Raw genomic sequence first — 20,968 nt, forward strand, 5'->3', positions numbered from 1 at the left:
AACTACACTGAGGGCAAGGAAATGTTTTCTTCACTTCATTATAGGCCCCATAGGGCACAGGTCAAATGGTTAGAGCTTGCACTGTGACCAGAATACACATGGTAGGTGATTCTTACCTGTGAACAGTTTTAAGACTAGAAATCTGAAAGTCAGAATCCATAAGAAATAGCTGGGCAAACATACTATTTTGAGAGTAAGTAGATGTTGTCAAGACCTAAGGATATTTTGTAATGATAGGTTGAATTTTTTTCCTCTGAACATCTTGTCTTTTTTCATTACTCTCTTCATTGGAGGGCAGACAAGGTGATTAAGATATGCTTGGATTTAAAAGCAAACAAAAAAACCCCCACCAATCAAATCTGAGTAGTTTCTAGTTAATTAGATCACATTTAGAGTTCAGTGCAGCTGATTAGCACACTGTTGAGCCTGGATCTTATGCATTCAAGAAAATAATGTAGAAAGATGTCTCCAGCTGAGAAATGTAATTGCAGCATTCAGGAGTGTTATTTTTATAAAGCAGCCATTGGAAGAATTACAGTTTCATGTTTAGATGATATTCATTTAGGGGAGTACACTTAGATCAGAGTGAGAAGTTTAGCCTTTTGGCCTTATGCAGTTGATTGGTATCTGTAGATGTTTCCTTCAGTAAATAAATTTTTCTGATGTGTTAAAATTGAGTAAGTGTTGTAAAAGCTGTTGAGCTTGGCAAATAGGGATGTTTATGAATTGCAGTTGACGCATTTTCAGAAAAATATTTTATCAGATATGTAGCCTGGACATAAAATTGTTGTATTGCACAGCAAACCTGATAATATGAAAATGACGTTGTTGACCAGTGCAGTAAGTAAAAGTTGAAGGCTCTTCTCTTTACCAAGAGTGCATAAATAAGAGCAACTCCCACACACACGTCCTGAAGCTTATTTTAAGATAATGTTTCAGGTTTTTTAATAAATTGGTGTGAAGGATTTTGTTACAGGTTATTCTGTAATCTGATGGTGTCCTTGTCATACTAAATTTGGAAAACATACTCTATGAAACAAAATTAGTGATGGCAGGGAAACAACTCAGTCCTTGCTTTCTGCTTATGTCTGTGCCTGAAGCAACAGATGTGAATTATTATGAATGTAGATCAAAAAAGTCTGAGCAAATGACTCATAAGAGTGATAATTGTATCCAATATTAGTCTTTTCTGCTCAAAAAATAGCTGTGATCATTGTAATATCCTCTTGCACATTTTTTAATTTGAAGTTGTTTGTGTTAAAAAAAAATCCATTCATTTATTGGAATGAATTTGCTGTGGTTTTTCTCCTCACCTCATTCTGCAATGGGAATTATAGTCAGGGTGCATTGGGTAGTATTTCTGTTTCCTGATTGAGTACAGGTATTTGTCATGTAACTATTCAGGTCTTTTGAAGGAAAGAAGTGAAAGCTACGAGTACCTGCAGCTAATTTTCTGTGAAAAATAGATGTCAAGAAAATAATTTTGCTCACATACTTGTGGAGAACTAACAGAGCATACACTTAATCAGAACGTGTTACATAGTTCACCACCACTCTTAAGTTAGGATTGTCTATATGATGATGCTTTTGTTTAATTTTAGTTTGAGAATAAGTCTTGTAATAGCAATGACTGTTCTTCTGCCACTGTCATTTGCTAGTTCCTTACTGGTGTAACTAAACCAATGCAAAAATATTCCTACTTCACACACATACAGATACATAAGTAACTTAATATTGCAACTCACTACCAATATGACTGTGCATTCCTTTCTACCAGATAGTTTTGGAAGCTTTTTGCTGCAGTTGTAAATTAACTACAGAGACTGTGTGATACAGGAATGGAATCTTTTTTCAAACCAGCACTCACTACTTAGAAAAAACAGTATGCTATTTTTTCCTAAAGGTGTTTTATGGTACTGAGCAAATGGATGCAGTGTTAAAGAGAGGTTCTTTTGTTTCATATTTTCTATTGATGCTTTTCATTCTGTAAGGAATCCTTAGCAACATTTTAAGTATGTGAGTACAAAAATTATTCATTGTTGGTATTTTCCCTCGTGAATTGATCCTAACATTCTAGTTGTCCAGTAAGCATATCTGTTACTTACCTTGTTTCTAATTTTCATTTCCTCATTATTTTTTAATAAATGACATGTATATTTAGATAAAAACATGAAGAAATAGCTTTCTGTTTAAAAAGCAAACAAACCACACCAAACTGAGTTCTACCCATAATAATACTTCAAACTCCTTTAGCTTTACGATATGTTCATAATAGTATCCAGAAAAATCTAGATTTTTATACAAATGTAGTTTGTTGCATTTTTTTGCATTTGTTGCATTTTTTTGCATTTGTTGCATATTTGATCAAGTAAGTGTTCCCTGAGACAGATACTTTGAGTGTATTCCTGACATGCTTTCTTTTAACTGCCTTAGTGATTGGCAGTTGGAAATTAGCCCTTCAGAGTTCTTCTGTGTACCATTATGTTACTTAAAAATTATAATTGAATTTCAAATAATGTACACATAAACACAAGAGATAAAGAAAAGAATAACAACAGCAGACAAATTGTGAGCTCAGGCTAGTTATTGCGGGGTTTTAAAAAGAGGTTTTGATTGAACTGTGTGATGCTAGTAAGAAGCCATTGGTTGACTTTGGTTCTGAAATGACCAAATTACTTTTAAATTCATTTATTCATCTATTTATGGTCATTTCAACACTAATGCTGTATTTTTTTTTTGTTTGATTTTAATAAGTAACTTTTGTCTTTTTTAGTTTAATTTCTATAATAGAAGCATCTGACTATTTCCAAGCAATCTGTTTAAATATAGTACCAAATGACTAATGAGAAAAAGTGAATAATAATTAACAAGAAGTAAATTAGCTTAGTCCAGTAATCTGTCTAAAGCATTCCTGGTATTTGCATGCCACGGTTTTGCTTATCAAGTGAAGTAACTGATACAGACTAAGGCAAAAGTCCAGTATGATTCAAGAAGAGATCCATTTATAATGATCTAAAAGAATATGGCCTTTTTATTTCTTTCAAAATCTGTGTGTCATAAATTTGCGTGTGACTGATGGATGAAAGTAACTTCTTTTCTCCAGTTCCACTATATTTCTTTCAACACATGACTTTTTTTCCAGAGGATTCAGAGCTCAGATTCTTGAAGTTGGATGTCACAACCTTTAAACGTTTAGCTTGATTTTTCTGGATCACCAATGAACATGAGAATGGCATACTAAGTTAGACCAAAGTTTCAGTTTGTGTAGTAGCCCATTTCCCACCATGGCCAGAGGGGATCCCTGGTGAAGAATGGGAGAAGAGGGCAAGCACTAAAGGATGCTTTCTACTGAATATTCTTATTTACACTATATGCCTTCTTGAGCCCTGAGGAGACATCCCTTTTAATAGCCCTTGATAGATCCTGGTTGGCCTTCTTTGTACCTAATACAAACTTCTTTAGATGGGGAACCATAATGCCAGTAGTGCTGAGGCACACATACCATACTGGTATTTTATATCAATGTTTTTGGTTTCTGTAGGAGATAGGTTTCCTTTCACTTGTAAGTCTGGTTGCTTTTCTGTAGGTCCCAAACATGAGACCAAGTGGCAAGTTTTTGGCAGAAATTTTGACAGAAAATAGTCTGTATTAGAAGTCAATAGACACCTTTTTTCTGGTTAAATCGTTGCTTCTGTAAAGCACTTCTACCAGGCAACTGTAGGTATTGTCTTTTGGTTTTGGTATTGACTGGACTACATCAATTTATTGTTTTGAAAATACAATAGGCTAGCACTCTGCTTTCGTTACCTTATTATCTCCCCTCTTGCTTTCAGTTCCTTTTCATGACGTTTGCCTACTTCTTTCCTTACATTTCCTGCAATGAGGAGAGTACAGTTTTCACTTCATTTTGGGGCCTGAGTTTTGAACCTGTTGAATGTTGGTTCAGGATGTGCAGAAGTGACTCTTTGGCTGAAGAGTTAAAACCACAAAGTTGGTTGCTATGTCCTTTTTTTCTTCTTCTTTTGTATACTTTTTTCCAAGTTTTTACATGTGAGAAATGACTTTGGCTCTTTCTATTTGTGCTACCTTTTTGGGCACCCAAGAAGCTGCTGAATGGAGTATGCAGCAGCACTTACAGAAGTGATATTTGTTTATGATTGTGCCATCTGTAGACTAGATGTGCGTTAGAAATTCAGGGAGCATGCCATGTTTGTCAAAGAGTTTTTAAGTCTAAGCCAAAGCAGTGGTAAATATGGTAGACAGTCTCTTTAAAAAATACAGTAGTATAATAGGTTACTTCATTGAGAAACTGCAGCTTTTATATACTGGTCTGCATGTAAAAAAAAAAAGCAGAGACGATCATAATGCCCAACTACGTAAATGATGTTGTAAGCCGCAGATGTCAGACAGTAGTTACCAAGAAAAATTAGGAACCTAAGACAAAAAATACTTACATCTGGTGCAATACCAATTTGAAAGATGGTTAGGAATTCAAAGGCAGAAACAGAAGTGTGAATAAAACCCTGTGCTTTCATGTAGAAAAGAGAGGAACAAGTCCATAAACTTTGTGGATGCTGATACCTGGTAGGGATACTATGTGTTCTCTAGTGACAAGTTGGGATTTTTAACTCTCTTCCTCCATGGTTGGCTGTGTGTCTGGCACTTGTTTGGTTCCCAATGTGTGAAAGTATTGACAAGAATAGGTATTTAATTAGAGATTGCTAAGCAGTGAGGTCCTTTGCTGTGCACTCTTTGTACCTTTCAAAGTCGTTCTAAACTGCTGCTGCTGCCTTTGAAAATGTCACCATTAATGTGCTTGCAAAGGGATTTGTTGTTAATTAGTCAACATTTATTATTGGAGATAGCAGTGAAGTGGGCTATGTGACAATATAGTTCAATTACTGTGATCTATCCTAGGGCAATGGATAGATCTTCTCCTAATAAATCAATTGCTATTTTTATTTCAAAAATGAAGCGTGTTTATTTTCTTTTGTTGATTAACATTAGCCTGCTACTATTTGAGCTGATGAGCATGGGAAAAGCTGACATTGCAACTGATTTGCTTAAATAAACCCCACCGAAATATCTTAGCTGTCTGGGACAGTATTTAAATGATTTTAAGAGTGAAATATTTGTTGAGTAGCCCTTGTGTTTGTGTTTCTGATTGACCTTTTGTTGTAGATATCCATACACGTTATTAATTCATTTCATTAATATAGGCCCATCTTTCCCAATGTTACATCTCTTTTTCAGTTTACGTCACCTTATAGATTAGTGTAGTGACCAGAATGTAATCTGGAGTAAACCTTTGGTGAGTATTTCCCGAAAGTAAATTTGAGGCTAGAAGGCTCTTTCTGTACAATTTGATTTTCTTCGGGTGTTTTTGATTTGGGATCAGAGTACACAAGTACTGAAGTTTGGCGATTTAAAAGATCCATTGTGCATTGTCTATAGCAGATGTTCTAAAATAACATCAGCATGCATATAAATGTAACTTGCAATCAGTCTTTTGTTACTCAGCCTCTTTTTCATATAAGTTTCTACTCCAGTTTCATTCCACAAAAGTAACAGCAAAGGCATTTTCAGGGGAATGACTGTCACACAGGTGAATGTCTAAGTTAAATTGGTCCATGTATTTGACTGCTGTTGGCAATGGATGGCAAGTCCCATCAGTGTTTTTTTTAAATATGATTAAATAAATAATTTTCTAAGGAGTGATGGCTTAAGTCAGTGGAACTGAACATCTGAGCTAAGGATAGGTTTTGTGAAGTTTGCCATGAATATCAGATACAAGATTTTTTACTAATTTAGTTAAATTATTAGACATTCTGAAGTGACTGTAAGGGATTTAATGCTATAGTTATATTGGCTTTTGTGTATGCATGCATGACTCAGCAGGCTGTTGGATTGGACTGCTGTATCTTAGAAGAAAAGAAATATGTTTTGTAATAAAATGTGTTCCTTATATGAACTTTAAAAACCTCATTTGTTTGCCTAAACATTTTAAGAGCACCCAGATTCTGAAAGTGCCATTTGTCTTACAAAATGTCAAATCAAGAAGCCTGAATAGATGTGATCATATCATGACATCATAGTCCTACAAAAAGCTGTAATTGTCATCATTACAAATCCATGCAGATGTGTCGGTATCTCTGCATAATTGTTCAGTGTGCATCCACGACAATGGACTCTGTAGTCCTATGTTGTGCTGCTCCTATCAAAAGTAATTTTGAGTGATGCTGGCCCAGTTGGTTGAGCTGTAATGTGATTTTTCTTTTGACAAGACACAAGATTCAAATAGCAGGCTCTTCACTCTTTTCAGTCCTGGGATGCATGTTTGCATGTGCTCAGTAAAGGTGGTAGCATTTGGTGAATGCCTTAGGTTTGTGTCTTTCTTTACCCTACGATGCTTTACTTCAGTGGGATGGAAAAATTAGCAAGTGAATTCTAACCTGTGCTCATTGGAGTCTGCAAGTAGTTTGACCTAGATATTTTTGCACCAATACACTTTCTGTCTTTGGGACCTGCACTGACATTATGCTTTAGAAAAATGTACATTGATGTGCAGTGATCCAGTGGAGCAAAGGAAGAAGAAAGCAGTTCATAAATAATAACAAATGTTTTTGAGATCACAGTGTGAACAAGCGGGAAAAGCTGTGAGCTGAAGGGCCAGGCTGGCCTAAAAATGTTCCATGCAAAAATGCTTTTTTGTTCACTGTAAGTTATAAAGCTTTTACTAAATGTTTTGAAAGAATAAATGAAGCATTGGGGTCATTTTGTCAATGGTTTCCTGGAGCACAGTGATTGAAAAAATGGAAGCTGAACATTTAAGGATTTAAGAGTTTACATGCTGTGCTGTGGAAAAGTAGAGATTTGACTCTTTCGTTCTGGGCAGAAAGGAGCATGCTTTGGTTTGGCTTCTGAGGCAAACACTATAAACGTTCCATATACAAGAACTTGGCTTATTAAAATGGGAAATGTTCTCTTTTAATCTGAGCTATCCAGCAGTTAATGTTTCTTAATTTTTCAAATGTAGATATTTTTGGGAAGGTAAAAACTGAGAAATGTCTAAAGTATGATGTAACTGGTATGCTGTTCTGTCATCCACTTAGCATATATTATTAGGTAAGTGTTAATGAGACCAGTGAGTCATGTTGACAGTTTGCTGCTTGAACTTCATCCTCTTTTTTTTCCCCACCTGTGTGATTCTCTCCTTTGTTCCTATTCACACAGCCCTTGTTAACACAAAGCCATGGGTATGTCAGGTTTTCTCACTAAGCAAGGAACAAAAATGTTCTTTCCTTTCCTGCTAGTTCAGGGAACTGACCTGACTGATTCATCAGCAGCTTAGACAGTTAAAGAAGAAAAGGGGGTGAAGTGGCAGGGAAGGCAGCATGTCATCATCTCTTTCACTGCTACTAAGCTTTTAGATTGGCTCAGTTATCTGATGAAGCCTCACCTTTTGGATTTGGTTATGGGGCTGCTGGCTATCCTCAGGACTTACTACCCAAATTTGAAGTTGCTGATCACTTGGGAAAGACTAGTAAAATAAAGTCACTGGTGCAGGTTTGCTAACAGCTCTTGAGGTTTCTTACCTGTTTGGTTTTCTGTGGTCATTACAAACAGCATTTTTAGTTTCTGTTTACCCACCTCCTGTGTTCATTGATACTTCACTTTATAAACTGTTCGTACATATTCTTTTTTGTATGCTTCAGCTTTTGTTCTCAGACCCTGAAAAATTAATCAAAACTGGATTTCTCCTGCAGTCCTAATAAGCGTTAACCTGTAGTAAAGTTGGTGTTACAGCTAAGCTAATCAACACTTAACTGTGTCTGAAAGGATCATTTCATCTGTTTTCTGGCAGTGTGTTCTCACTGCTTCACGTGGGCCAGCTTGGTGTTTGATACTGTGATGAGCTGGTCGGGGAGCTAGGCAACAGAAAATTAACGATAGTTTTAAATTCATCTTGCTCTGTCAACCAGCTCCCCACAGGGTAAAACGAACACCAGGCTTGGTGTAAGGATGGAGAGCCATAAACACAGAGGCAAGAGATTGGTTCACAGGACTGCTAAATGGGGAGAAGCTGGGCCATTATTTTAGATGTAGTTCTCGATTACATAGGTATAGCTGTCATGTCATACCACATCCTGAAGGCAAACACATTAACAATACGAATACCTTGCTGCCTTTGCTTAAAATTGAGTGCAGGAGATGGTCTATTGCTACTTTTTTATCCATGGGATGCTTCCATAGACAAACATTTCAGCCCTTGCAGCTTGCTTCCTCCCTGATTGAGAGTTCTAATCCATTTTTTATCGTCAATAGTTTGTATTTCCAATGTTTTGATTCTCTTCATTTGCCTCAAATATTTTTACATTAACTTTGTCATCAATGTATGATTAATTTCAGCAATACATTAACTGTACCCTGTGAATTTAAACCAGAACTGCAGTCATCACCTCACAACAGTCTTATTCTTCATAACAGTCAGTTGCATTTGTATTTGCTATGCATTTTAAATTTTGGAGGGCTGTAATTGCCAGGTTTTCTCCATGTCAGTGGTTTTTCATTTCACAGTGAAGGTAAATCTTACTTTTGCTGCCAACACTGTCCAAGCCAAGTAGAGATGTCAGGCAGAGCTTCCTTTTTCAAACTGTTGGTGGTTCAGTTTGCAGGCATCTGGAGTGCTGGAGGTGAACTTTAAGTTAATGTATTATTTGTTCATTAATACTTATTAAGCCGTGTCTATTGTAAGAAAGAAGGAACAGCTCTAGATTTAAGAGAGTTCGTATTTCTTAATAGCATTAGAAGTTTCTGCTTAGTTGTCCATTTTGACAGGATTGGCTGTTTTCTCTTGCATTAACAAGCAGAGCAGGTCACAAGCTGTAAGGCTATTATCTTTAACTTGCATTTACATATTTATGCTCTTCTGAGTAGATTAATCTCTTGCTCTTTAATATGCTTTTGAGGCATATAACATAAATATCACATCCCTTTCTATTTTATGACTGAGAAAACTGAGTCCAAGTTTATTAATTCACAACAACCATGCAAACCCTTTAATACTTCTTTTTCGTTAGAGTTGATTCAGATTTAACACTGCAGCAGTGTATTTTATATTCAGCCTTTTCTGTCCATTTTGCTTTACAAATGTCTTAGGTAGCTACTTAGCTTCACAGTGATTGGCAAGGTATATACTGAGAAAGGAGAGCCTTTCAGTTCACCACAGAATTTAGAAGGCAGAAATTGGAGAGGAGTGGCAAGTAGGTTAAAAATATAAAGTCGGCCTTTAGTAAGAAATATATATGCATATATCAAAGTATGTATGTTTATAGACAGGGGGGTTTGTGTATGTGTGTGTTTTTCTTTTTGCATTTATCTGAATCCATCAAATAGATGTCTAAGGTATCTAAGTAGTTTCGTGGCTAGAGACTGAGCTTTATGTCAGTATAACTTGTTGATTCTCACAATGTCAGCATGGAATAGAATGAATATGTATATACAGAGTTTATCATCCAAAGCCATGTCATACTTTTTTTTTTCTGAAGCAGTAACTTCAGATTATGCTCTTTAAAAGGCTCTGTAACAGTATTTTTCTTGGTGTCATTATTCGCTCATATGTGGTATTAGGTGCCCATTAAATAAAGTGTAGTGGTTATCAGAACATAAGAACTCATTCAGAAGCATAAATCTAAAAATAAGCTTGTTCAAATGTGATGTCAACTTATTTTTGGAATACAACTGTATTGCACTGAATAAAGGTAGTGTCACCTGGCCTTTTAAATAGCAGAGTGTTTAGTTCTTGGTATTCTTAGCAGTACTCATTGAATCACTATATTTCTGAAGCCTTATCCTAAGAAAGTTCAGTAACTTCACCTTGTATATATATCCCCACTGGAATTTGAAACAGATTTAGGGCAGAAAGATGTGGTCCAAACAGGTGTCATGCAAAGCCACTTTAAAAAACCCTGAAAGTCTCGTGAACTCAGAAATCTGTTGTGCATGTTGTTTTGACTTTTTTAAGTGAAGATAATACTAAATACATCCTTCAAGGAAAAGCTGAAATGTAGGTCTTTAACCTAAAACCACAGCTAAAATAAACTGCTGTGCATGGACAGATGTGCCTTTTAAACATAGGGATTAAGGACTTCAAATTTATAGCTTGCCTTTACTGTGGTTTTACGTATAGTTCGATATCGTACATCAGTGGAGGCATAAAAGTCAAGAAAACAAAACAGGATTTGGACAAGGATCAGAGAGTGAGTCAGCATGAGAGCATCTGTCTGTCTGATGATCTTGGATTTGATTGAAAAATTCAAAATTCTGTTGTTCTGTCAGTGTAATCTCTCCAGTTCAAAGTTAGGAAATGCCTGTTTGTTTCCATTTCCCAGCATACTGGGATGGATGGGGAGGGGAAGTCCAGGCTGCCTAGGGAGAAGCAGAGTGAACTGTTCCCTCTGCGGCTTTCCAGCTCTTGAGCATTTCCCCTGTGTTGGGAACACTCATTTCTGACCTACCCTGACCTTTTCCTGTCTCGTGAATGAGTTAATCTCTCAGGCAAATAAAAGGAAAGGGTTTGATTTACTAAAAAGTGGGAGGCTGTAGCACAAAGGGTAACAGAGCATTCAGATGACTTCTACCATTTCTTATACCATGTGGTTTACAGAAAATTCCTGCAAGACTGAATAGATTATTTAAGGAAATAATCAACCCCAAAACCAAAAAAAGCATAAGCAAATTGTACAAGACTGCCTGAATTTAATTTAATTGATAAATAAATAGCTTATGTGAATTATTTTGTTATTTATAATAGTTCTGTGTGGCAGTGTCAAATCTTAAGAGGAAAAATAGGTGGTCTGGAATGGACAATATTTTGAGTGAAGCAATAAAATGAAGTGGGAGGGTATAAATATTTCATATACTATAATGGATGGATGAGATGATAGTAGACATAAGTCAGAAGTGTGATCGTGACAGATATAAATAAATCAACATCAAAACCTCCAGTTTTGAGTAGAAGAGTCACTGGAAGAAATAAAACCAAACCTACTTTGAAAAGATAAAATACAGTGTAGTTGTACTGATCAATATGACAGTGGATAAATACATGCTTATTGGTCTGCACAATTTATAACAATGATATTGTTAGTTTAAGAGGAGCTCACCTCAGCCATGCTTTGACTGCTTTGAAAGCTGTAAGGTTTTCCTTAAAATACTCCCTTTTTTATTCTTTTTCTATTTTTTTCCTTTCTAAATAAGAATTTCTCTGTGGCTAATTTGCAAATGCCATTCAAGTCATGAGTTTTAATATAGTATTCAGAAAGCTTTTTCCAAATAAACAGCATTTTATTAATCGTTTTCCATTTTTTTTTCTTCTGCCTCTCATTTCAGAACGGTTTGATCACCACTGTCCCTGGGTAGGCAACTGTGTGGGGAAAAGAAACTACAGATTTTTTTATATGTTTATTTTATCTCTGTCCTTTCTGACAGTCTTTATATTTGCATTCGTTATCACCCACGTCATCCTTCGTAAGTATGCTGGTGAAATCAGATTACGTATGTAGCCATTTGCTTGAGTTTTTTATTTTTAAGTTAATCTTTTGATCATTCAGGGTTTATTTCTTTATTTATTTATTTGCCTTTTCTCTGAAGCTTCACAATCCCCAGTAAGTCCCATTTCCGGTCTGTAGCAGATCCTGGTCATAGTAGTCATTGATCTGGCGCTGGCTGTATCTTAATATAGTGTTAACTTTCTCAATTTTTTTTGTCCTTTTATGGGTGACTGAATGGAAAAGCAGCACACATAGTGTATGTCTAAGGATACAGATTGTATTATTTTCTCAAAGAATTTTTGTGTGCTTTTTAAAATGTAAGCATGGGTCACTTGCCATCAGAACAAACGTGAAAATTACTAGGAAATAGATTGGAGCTATTTTACACATTTTGTTGTTTGCTGTTTAGTTTTACATCTTTCTCTGCCCTATTTTCAACACAAGTTACTTTCATTTGCATAGACATTCTGAGAACAGCAAATTCATAATGGAATGAATAAGCTATAGGAAGATGAATATTCATAAGTTTAAGATTGATTTTTATTTGTTTTCTGTTTTGGGTTTGAGGTCAAGACTCTTGTGGGTACTGTCTAATTTTTTCCACAGGTCTAACAACTTTGTTAGCTGGTATATGATGACTATGATCTAATTTATGGTGGAGAATATAAGACTTGTCTTTGAACACCTTTTGTATATTGTGGGGATCTCATAACTCTATCTCTAGGAAGCTTAAGTGTTGTATCTTTTCACTAATTACACAGGATGTTGCTTTGAAGAGTATTTCTTGAATCATTTTGGAAATGTGATCTTTTTATTTCTTTGTGTTCTGTATTATAGTGGAAACCTGATAGAACTAATAATTTCAGCTTACAACACATTTATAAAGCAAAATTGATAACGGCAATATTTAGAAAATGTTTTACTGAAAAATAAGCTGGGTAGTGCTCAATTTCCTACACTGCTTACATTGTGCAGAGGAAATTTGTATTTTAAAAAGTAGAACTTCTGCTTTTATTTGTGCTTCACAAAAGGAGGATGCAAAGCACTGAGTGGCCCTCCTATACCTCAGAAACATAGCACGTAGGCTAGAAGTACGGGCACCTAATTCTGAGGGAGTCTGGAACAAGTTGTTCTCACTGGCAGATACAGCATTTCTAATACCGGTTGAAAGAGCAGAGATAAGATGTACATATTGTTTAAAAAGGGAAAAGTAATTTTTGGAAGAGAACACTTTCCATTAATACTGAAATTCTTGGCATTTATTTGGGCATACTTGAGTGTATATATATACATACCTTTTACACTGAAGATGGAAGCATGGGGTTTTTTTTGTCATCTTACTTTGCTAGAATTCAGTAGTTGAAAACATCAGTCTGACAGTGTAAAGCTACTTTTGAAGCTAACCTACCTTTATTTCACAAAGACTACAGTGATTTTTTCCCTTAGCTTTCAGCATATGAATTACCAATATTATGCCAGGATTTTGTGTTCTGTATGTCAAGTGCATTTATCCAGTGGATTTTAACTTCACAGTGTCCATACCTAATTCTAAGTATGAATTAGACAAAGATCAGAGAAATTAATTGTGCCTCTGTGTGGTTGAGGAGCACTTCAGCATTATGTATGTGTTACAGATAATGTATAGTAAATGTTAAATGCCGAATTGTCCGTCAGCTGTAAAATACTCTTGCTGTGGAGGTTTATCTGCCTTGGATGAGACAGGAGAAACCTCTGTAGTTCGATAGACTGGTTGGTCCTCTAAGGCAATGGGAGCAGGTATGAATTGTGATTAGTTCCTCACTGTTTATTTACTACATCTGAGCTTCAATCCTGGCTTTCAAATTTGTCTACTATAATCTTGATTATATCCCAAAAAAGAATTCTTTACATGTGAGGTTTCCTTATCATATTGATCACTCCAGTCTCTCTGCGCCTACCATGCTTCCAGAAGTCCTCATATCTACCTTTCTAGTAATTACCACTCAAGCATTTTTGCTCTGTTTTCCAGCTGGGCAGTTCTTCAGCTGATGCTAAGCAGTAAGCAGGATTCTCAGTTCTTTAACCTGAACCTTTGTGTTTGGCATAGACTGCTTTCTGTTAGCGTGTCTGAATAAAGTCTCAGTTTTAAATCCTGGGACTATGATCTTGCTGCTGTTTCAAAGTCATCCATATGTATATGCATAAGTCCTGGCAAAATTCTTGGTTCTAGAGGAAATCCTGCAGGCTTAATAAAATCTTGGTTTTAGCTTTTCCAAAGACAGTCTCAGCAGGATTACCTTTAGTAGCACTTGTCTTCTGACAATAGTCTTTTAGGAAGGGACTGAGGGATATTTATAGCAACTTGTAGGTATTGATGTTAAAATAAAATTAAAAAAAATAAATCTGTTTGGTTCATTCCCTAATAGGGAAGTTCTTTCTGTGACCTTCTTGATTACATAGAAAATCTGGTTTTAATGCATCTTGCAACCTGGCTTTTTTATAATTTTTGTTTGGCCTAAGTGGTGACAAGATGGGAGATACATCTCTTTGTTTTGTGTGGCCGCCTGGGCATTCATTGGACATCTTCCCTTTCCAGGATTAAAAATACGTGTACATATTATTATTGAAGATTATAAAATGAATATATAAATTGGATGCTTTAAAGGTATTGTCTTGCAAGATTTTATTCCATCTCCCCAAGCTTAAGACATTTACAGTAGTGGTGTCTGTCGTCACAGTCACTCAGCTCTGTTTGAAGCATCAGTATTTCAACTGTTTGTTGCAGTGAGGAGCCATCCCCTTCTGATGTATTGGGAACTGCTTGGACGAGTGTGACCAGCAGTAGGGAATAGAAATCAAACCTACCTGCTGCCATTGCCATTAAGGATCGTAAAAAATTGTAAGAAGGTAGGGGAAGTTCTATTAGTCTTGCGCTTTGAGGCTAAGAATCAGTTATGAGAGTCTGAAAAGGCTCAGAAATACAAGGTAAGTAACCATTGCTCTTTAATGGCAAACAGTAAAATTGACCATGCAGGCCTAGAGAATATATACGTGTGTACACACACACACATACATGATTTTTTGTTTTAAAGACAAGATTCTTCTCTCTTCAACAAATCTTCACGTGAATTTAGCTAAGGGGAAGCTTTTCGTTGAGGGAAGGACCTTTGGCCTGATGCATTTAAATAATCTAAGTAATACAGTAAAATGCAAACTATGTGGCTATAGCTGTATGACATTGAGTCAGTTTCTACAAAACTTGTTGCAATCCACAAATTGTCATGTTATCCTTTTTGGTTAGTATCTCATGGTTGTGGAATCCAGGTTGATGCTTCTGCATCTCTAGTTTGCTATATCATGCTGCTCTTGAGCTTTTTTTCAGCTACTCTTTTCTCTTACTTGCCCAGAGGCAGCAAGCACTTACTAGAAAAACCTGTGCAGGTGGAATAGGAGCAGGATTATAGTTTATAGAATTTGTCTGCTCCCAGAACAGAGGAGGGAAAGTTGACAATCTGGGTTAATAGAATAAATTTTACAAGTCAAAAAAGCACTTTGAAAAACAGTATTTCAAAATAAAAAATAGCTTTTAATCTTTTGTTTCCATATTAGGTCTGAAAAGAACAGGGATAATCAGAAATCTTGTTCATGGGAACGTATGCGTTTATTGATTTGTGGTATGACTGAGAAAATACCCTGCAGATGTCACCCTGATAACTTACCCAAGTTTTTTTCTAATGTTGTTGCTGATGAGCAACATATTCTCAGATTCATATTAGTAAATCTATGATTATTTGGTTATCTTCATATATTACTTGTGTTATCTATGTTGAAAGCAGCCTGTAGTCCAATTTCTCACTCAGCTGGTAATTTTGGGTTCTGTTTCTACAGGTTCTCAACAAACAGGGTTCCTCAATGCCTTGAAGGACAGTCCTGCAAGATATCCTTTCAGTGGAACAAATTTTAGATCTTATTGCGAAATAACATATGAGATGTGTTTTTGCTTGTTTTCTTGCTTTGTTGGATATGGGCATTTGGGACTTTTCTCAGTTAGTGATTTCATCACTTCTTGCAAAGCAGGATTTCTTGCCACGTATTGGAGGTAGGAAAGAGACTATAGTCTGGGGTGTTTTCTATTCTTTATCTTTTGTAGAGTATTACAGACAAAGGTCTGTAGTTGCCATTTGTGATGGAAATACACTCCATATGTTTGTGATGGAATTCGTAAGTGTATCTCACAGTATATATATCATGCTGTGGTTTCATTTAAAATATTCAATAATTATTCTGCTTTTGCAGCAGAAACTATCCAAAATAGCTGATTCTTGTCTGGATGGAAAAAGTAGATTGTGGAACGACTGAAACCATAACTTGTCCCTGAAGAGTTTCTGGAAGTATTCTTACATCAGTTTACTGTTTTTTACAGAAGTAATTTTCAAGTATCAGCTTCTGTTAGGTTACATAATGGTATGTACATGCATATACACAGGGACTACTCTTGTTTTCAGCCTGGGAAAGAGAAGACTCTGGGGAGTCTTACTGTGGTCTTTCAATATATAAATGAGGCTCATAAGAAAAGGTGGAGAGAGAGACCTTTTATCAGGGCCTGTAGTGACAGGACAAGGAGTAATGATTTTATACTGAAAAAGAGTAGATTTGTGTTGGCTATAACAAAGAAAGTTTTTGACAGTGAGGACAGTGAGGCACTGGCACAGGTTGCCCAGAGAAGTTGTGGCTGCCTCATCCTTTGAAGTGTTGAAGGCCAGGCTGGATGGGGCTTTGAGAAACCTGGTCTAGTGGAAGGTGTCCCTGCCTATGGCAGGGGGGTTTGGAATTAGATGACTTTTAAAGGTCCCTTCCAACCCAAAGCATTCTGTGGTTCTATTCTGTAAATATTCCATGTTCTTTTTATCCCTTTACAGGAGCTTTCTGTACATTTTCTACTCGGTGAGGATGGAAAAGGCTCCTTTTGTCCGAAAGCAGCTAGCATAATGGCAAAACTGGAAGCTGATAGAACTACTGTTTAATATCTTCCTTATATTTTTGTACAGGCTGTAACCTTCCCACTCCTTCTATGTTTTAATAGTTTGTGTCTGAGTAAACAGTTTGCACCTCTCACAAAGATACATTAAAAGAACTATTTCCCATGTGCCTCAAAGTCTGCTGTTTTCCGCAGAAGAGTAACAACTCTTACTCTGTCACTTGTAGTTGTGCATAAAGACAGACCTCACTTCCAGCTAGTTTTTCCAAGTGTCAGATTCTCCAAATTCTGAAAATACAGTTTTGTGTGTATATGTGTTTGTCAGGTTGAGTCACTGAACTGTGAATTCCTTTGTTAAACAAAGCCGTTGTTTAGGGTTTTTTTTCATAGAAGACATTTTACAAAGCAAAACCAAACTGCTCTAAATGGCATAGTAGCTTCCAATTAAAACCATTGTAGCCAATTCCTATAAAAGATCATTCTTTTGAGCTATTTTCAAAGTGAGAATAGCTTTCAATTTTCCTTAAATCAAAAGGTAATTAAGGATTCTTGTACAGGAACAATGGGCTGCTTATTTGTAATTTGTATTCAGGGATGTGCTGCTTTGAAAGGCTGAGTAGTGCATCTTGTTGAAACAGCCGTGTTTGATAGTGATATGTTGGACAATTTAATAGCTTGGTTACAATTCATAACAGTAAAAAGATAAATTGTGCAAAGTAGTATTGGGAATGCTGCTTTGGAGCAAGCCAGTCAATTCAGACACAGAGAACATTGCCATTTCTAGCTTGCTAACAACACTGTGAGGGATACCAAGGGAGCGTGATACCATATTATGCTAGTAAGTTATACTTTATGTTGAGAAGATATTGCTTTTTTTGTGTTTGGTTTTTAATTAATGGAGTCATGGTAATCTAACATAAACCACCCATGCTGTTCTAGAGATCTTTTTGTGGAGAAATAAAAGAAGTCTCTTACTTGGGGAAAGAAGTCCTTTTCAGTGGGGAAATGAAAGAGGTTTTTAAGTGAAAGGAGTTCCCCTCTTTTGTCAGTAGGGATTACAGTGTGGATGGATAAACTTGCTTCTCAGGACCCTCTCAAGTGTAATCATGGTAAGGAATAGCCTGTTAATGCTTAGTCATCTGATGAGGTTGTGGGAGCTCTTCTTCCTCTAAGGTTCCCCTTTTCTGGCCCACGATTCTTCCTCTTAGTCTTGGTGTACAGACTCTACCCAACTGTGCTAATCTACAGCTGTCTTTAATACCTGTACCTCATCAAAGTCCTGTTTCTATTGTGCATAATGTTTTGGGGGTATTGCCTTCTTTTACACCTTTCTGAACCCTCTGCTAACAGTCTACTGCTTTATTCATTTTCTCTTACTCTCTTTGCTTTAGCTGTGGCTGTTGCATGGTGAACTGAGACTGAGTTTCTGTTTGTTAGACTATGACTCCCCATAGTTTGAGGAGGAGATAAAAGGGAGAGACTAGTGAACATGCTGCTCAGCAATGCATGTTGATCTGCCTGTTGCTTTTGGAGCAGGTTCACTTAGGATGCACATGGCTATTTTCTCGCTTTTAAACCATTTTGAGTGAAGTAGGTTCTAAGGGAAGTTATACATACAGCTCAGGTGTTTCCCAATTCATTAGGTGAGAATACCTGCAATATAAAACTTCACCGTTAGCTGATACTGGGGTTATTTATCACAAAAGCTTTTGTCCAACCAGTCTGTGTCTCTGTAATGGTGAGAAGCTGTCATGTTTCTCTTCTGTTGTTAGGCTGAGTGATTAGGCTGGTTTTGTATGTTTTAAGGCTGTGTCCTTGTTCTAGAATATTTTGAGTTGATGTTGTCTTGGAAACTGACTTCACTAACTGTTGATACATGGTTAATATACAGATTATTTTTATCGTATTCTTTTCCCATTGTCTTGTTCCTACTGATTTATTGTATCTATTTTTCTAGGAACCAAAACCTTTTCTGCTGTTGATGCGTGTTCCCGTACTGTTGAAGTGTTGTAGAAAATAACATTCTCAAAGCTGATGTAGTCTTCAGTCCATGGCTATTTGGGTGGAAATAAAAATACTTGCAAATAAAAAGCTATGGCAGCAAGCCTTCTATAGAAAGTTGCTCTTTATGTTTGATTATTTGAAGTTTAGAAGCAACTAGTGTTATTGCTGAGATGATGACTCCTTTAGAGTTAAAGGAATGCTGTAAACTGTAATAATGATGCAACACTGACTTTCTTAGTATACCAGTCTCGCTTTTAAAGCCTGGTTACTTTGTGGCATTTGGGTAATGCAGTTTATAAGGAGTGAGAACACAGATAGTTCTGGTGGTGTTCACACACATGCATGTGCATGCCTTCGCTACTTTCTTGGGAGGTATATGTTTACCCTCTTGCTGTATGAGTACCTTGCTGCTCCCTACAACTTGCAGGTGAGAAGGCACCCCATGAGGACACATATACGTGCCTCAGGTGTGGGTCCCTATAAGTTACACCCCATCCTGGCAGTTTGCTGTCTGTCTGCAAACAACATTTGACAGGGAGAGTGCTCTCTCTGAGCTAGCTAGATGCCAGCGGAGTGACTTGTGGCTGTGCCAAACCAAGTTTTGACTGCTGCTGTTCCCCTTCAAGTGTTATACAATTTTTTTGTTACTTTCTTACAATTTGGGCTGATGCCTCCTTCAAAAAGACTTCTTGTAGTTCCTCAGATACTGTTTAATAGCAGCACAGTGACTTGGGAGTTGATAATCTTCCTTTTTAGCAAAAGTTTGGGGCAAATGCTGCTGAGTTTTGAGGGTTCACCCCCACACCAAGAGAGCAGATGGACTTTATATTTTACTTGGATTAGTGCACTTTGATGCTAGAGTTAGGATCACTATCAGCATCTTAACTTCAGTAACAGAAGAGAGACAGGAAAAGTCTAGCAGTTGTGACAGAGATGCAGTTTGCTCAGTTGTTGCTGCTGTACGTATGAGCACAGATCTAGAACTCAGTCGTGGCTTCAGTCTTTGCTATTCAGCTAGCCTTGGGTTACCTGTCTAGTGTTTGAGCTTCCCCTCACCCCATCAGAACTGTTATTTACTGTAACATATCAATTTACCTGTCTTAATATTAATTGTGATGACTTTTACATGGTGAACATGAAAATCTGATTTTCAGCAGTAAAGATAAGAACCACTCATCAGTAGTTTCTAGGCTTTTTCCATATGCAGATTCTTAAATATTTGATGGGGTAGATGCCTATCAGTAGCTTGTACACTAAAGCCTACTGAAAATAATCTTTGCTGACCCCACTGAAGTACCCCAAAGGGACTTGTGTGCTATAAGTTGACAATCCTGAATTATGTGATTGTAACTACTTGTTACTTGATTTTTTATTGGGTTTTTTTTTTTTTTTTCATTTGTATGTATTTCCTTGACTTTAAATTACTGTGCTTGAAGCTGTGGTGTGTTTTTTCTCAGTATGGTCCATTGTTGGCCTCTCAGGTTTTCATACATATTTGATCAGCTCCAATCAAACAACAAATGAAGATGTAAGATATATTTCTACGTACATGTTTCTAAATAGTAACAAGGAGGTTTTTCTCTGTTATTCTTAGAGAGGTCACACCTGCATGCATAATACTGTGAATCCCTCAGTAAGAAAGAAAGAAGAAAACCTGGTCATGCTTGATTCAAAATAGCAGAAGACATCTCTTGGACTATATTTTTTGAAGATATGCTGGTTGCATAGCATGTTTACTGTGATTTACATCCACAGGACCTGTATCTTGAAATAGTAAAATATAGAGAAGGAATAAGAAAATAGAAGAGAGGAGACAAAAAACCCAAGTATAGTCTTTACAGTAGGAAATTACTAAATAATTTTCAGTATCTCTTTTTCACTGGGAGTCCTAAATATTCTTTGACTCAAAAATTGCTTACTATAAAAATGGAAAAGTGAGTTGAATTCTCCAAACAAAATTTTCATTCTTCATTTTTCCTTTGAAATTTCTATGCCAGTCTGAGGTCTAAAACCTCTGGCAAGGAGTATGTCATTAATTTAAAGGTCAACTTTCTCATTTCTACAGTCATACAGTTTTGCACATAGGTTTCCATTGTTTTGGTGTGGAGTAACTGTGTGGAGGCTTCCCGTGTCTTTCCCTTGCTAAAAGGAAAAATGCAAAACTAATGAAAGGAGAAAATAAAAAGTTAGGTGGCTGATAGTATAGAAAGCTTGTTGTAATTTAGCAAGTAATCTAACAAATTACTGCAGGCTTAAAGCTATTTTACTGTAATTTTCTGTTGTACCATCAAACGTGTTTTGTTATTGTTTAAGGCCACGGCTGAAAACATGAATTTTACAGTAAATACCAGTCAACCAGAAAAAAATTACCAAGCATGCTCAGAATGAATTGTGCCTCAGCATCGAGTATCTGAGCAAGTAGCCTGTCCTTGGAGAAGTGCCTTGTTAGTAAGAC

At 36.5% G+C, this 20,968-nt stretch overlaps 1 protein-coding gene across 4 annotated transcripts in view; it reads left to right on the forward strand.

Moving 5' to 3' along the window:
• Nucleotides 1–20,968, forward strand: part of ZDHHC14 (zinc finger DHHC-type palmitoyltransferase 14) — a 102,541-nt gene that overhangs the window by 68,615 nt on the left and 12,958 nt on the right. For all 4 annotated transcript variants that reach the window (XM_065680619.1, XM_065680622.1, XM_065680620.1 and 1 more), the window contains exons 4-6: nucleotides 11,392–11,529; nucleotides 15,420–15,468; nucleotides 19,939–20,041. In XM_065680619.1, the coding sequence (XP_065536691.1) occupies nucleotides 11,392–11,529; nucleotides 15,420–15,468; nucleotides 19,939–20,041 (290 nt within the window). The remainder of the gene's footprint in view (nucleotides 1–11,391; nucleotides 11,530–15,419; nucleotides 15,469–19,938; nucleotides 20,042–20,968) is intronic.

This window comes from Lathamus discolor, chromosome 5, assembly GCF_037157495.1.
Source record: "Lathamus discolor isolate bLatDis1 chromosome 5, bLatDis1.hap1, whole genome shotgun sequence".
In the NCBI taxonomy this organism is placed as follows: domain Eukaryota; kingdom Metazoa; phylum Chordata; class Aves; order Psittaciformes; family Psittacidae; genus Lathamus; species Lathamus discolor.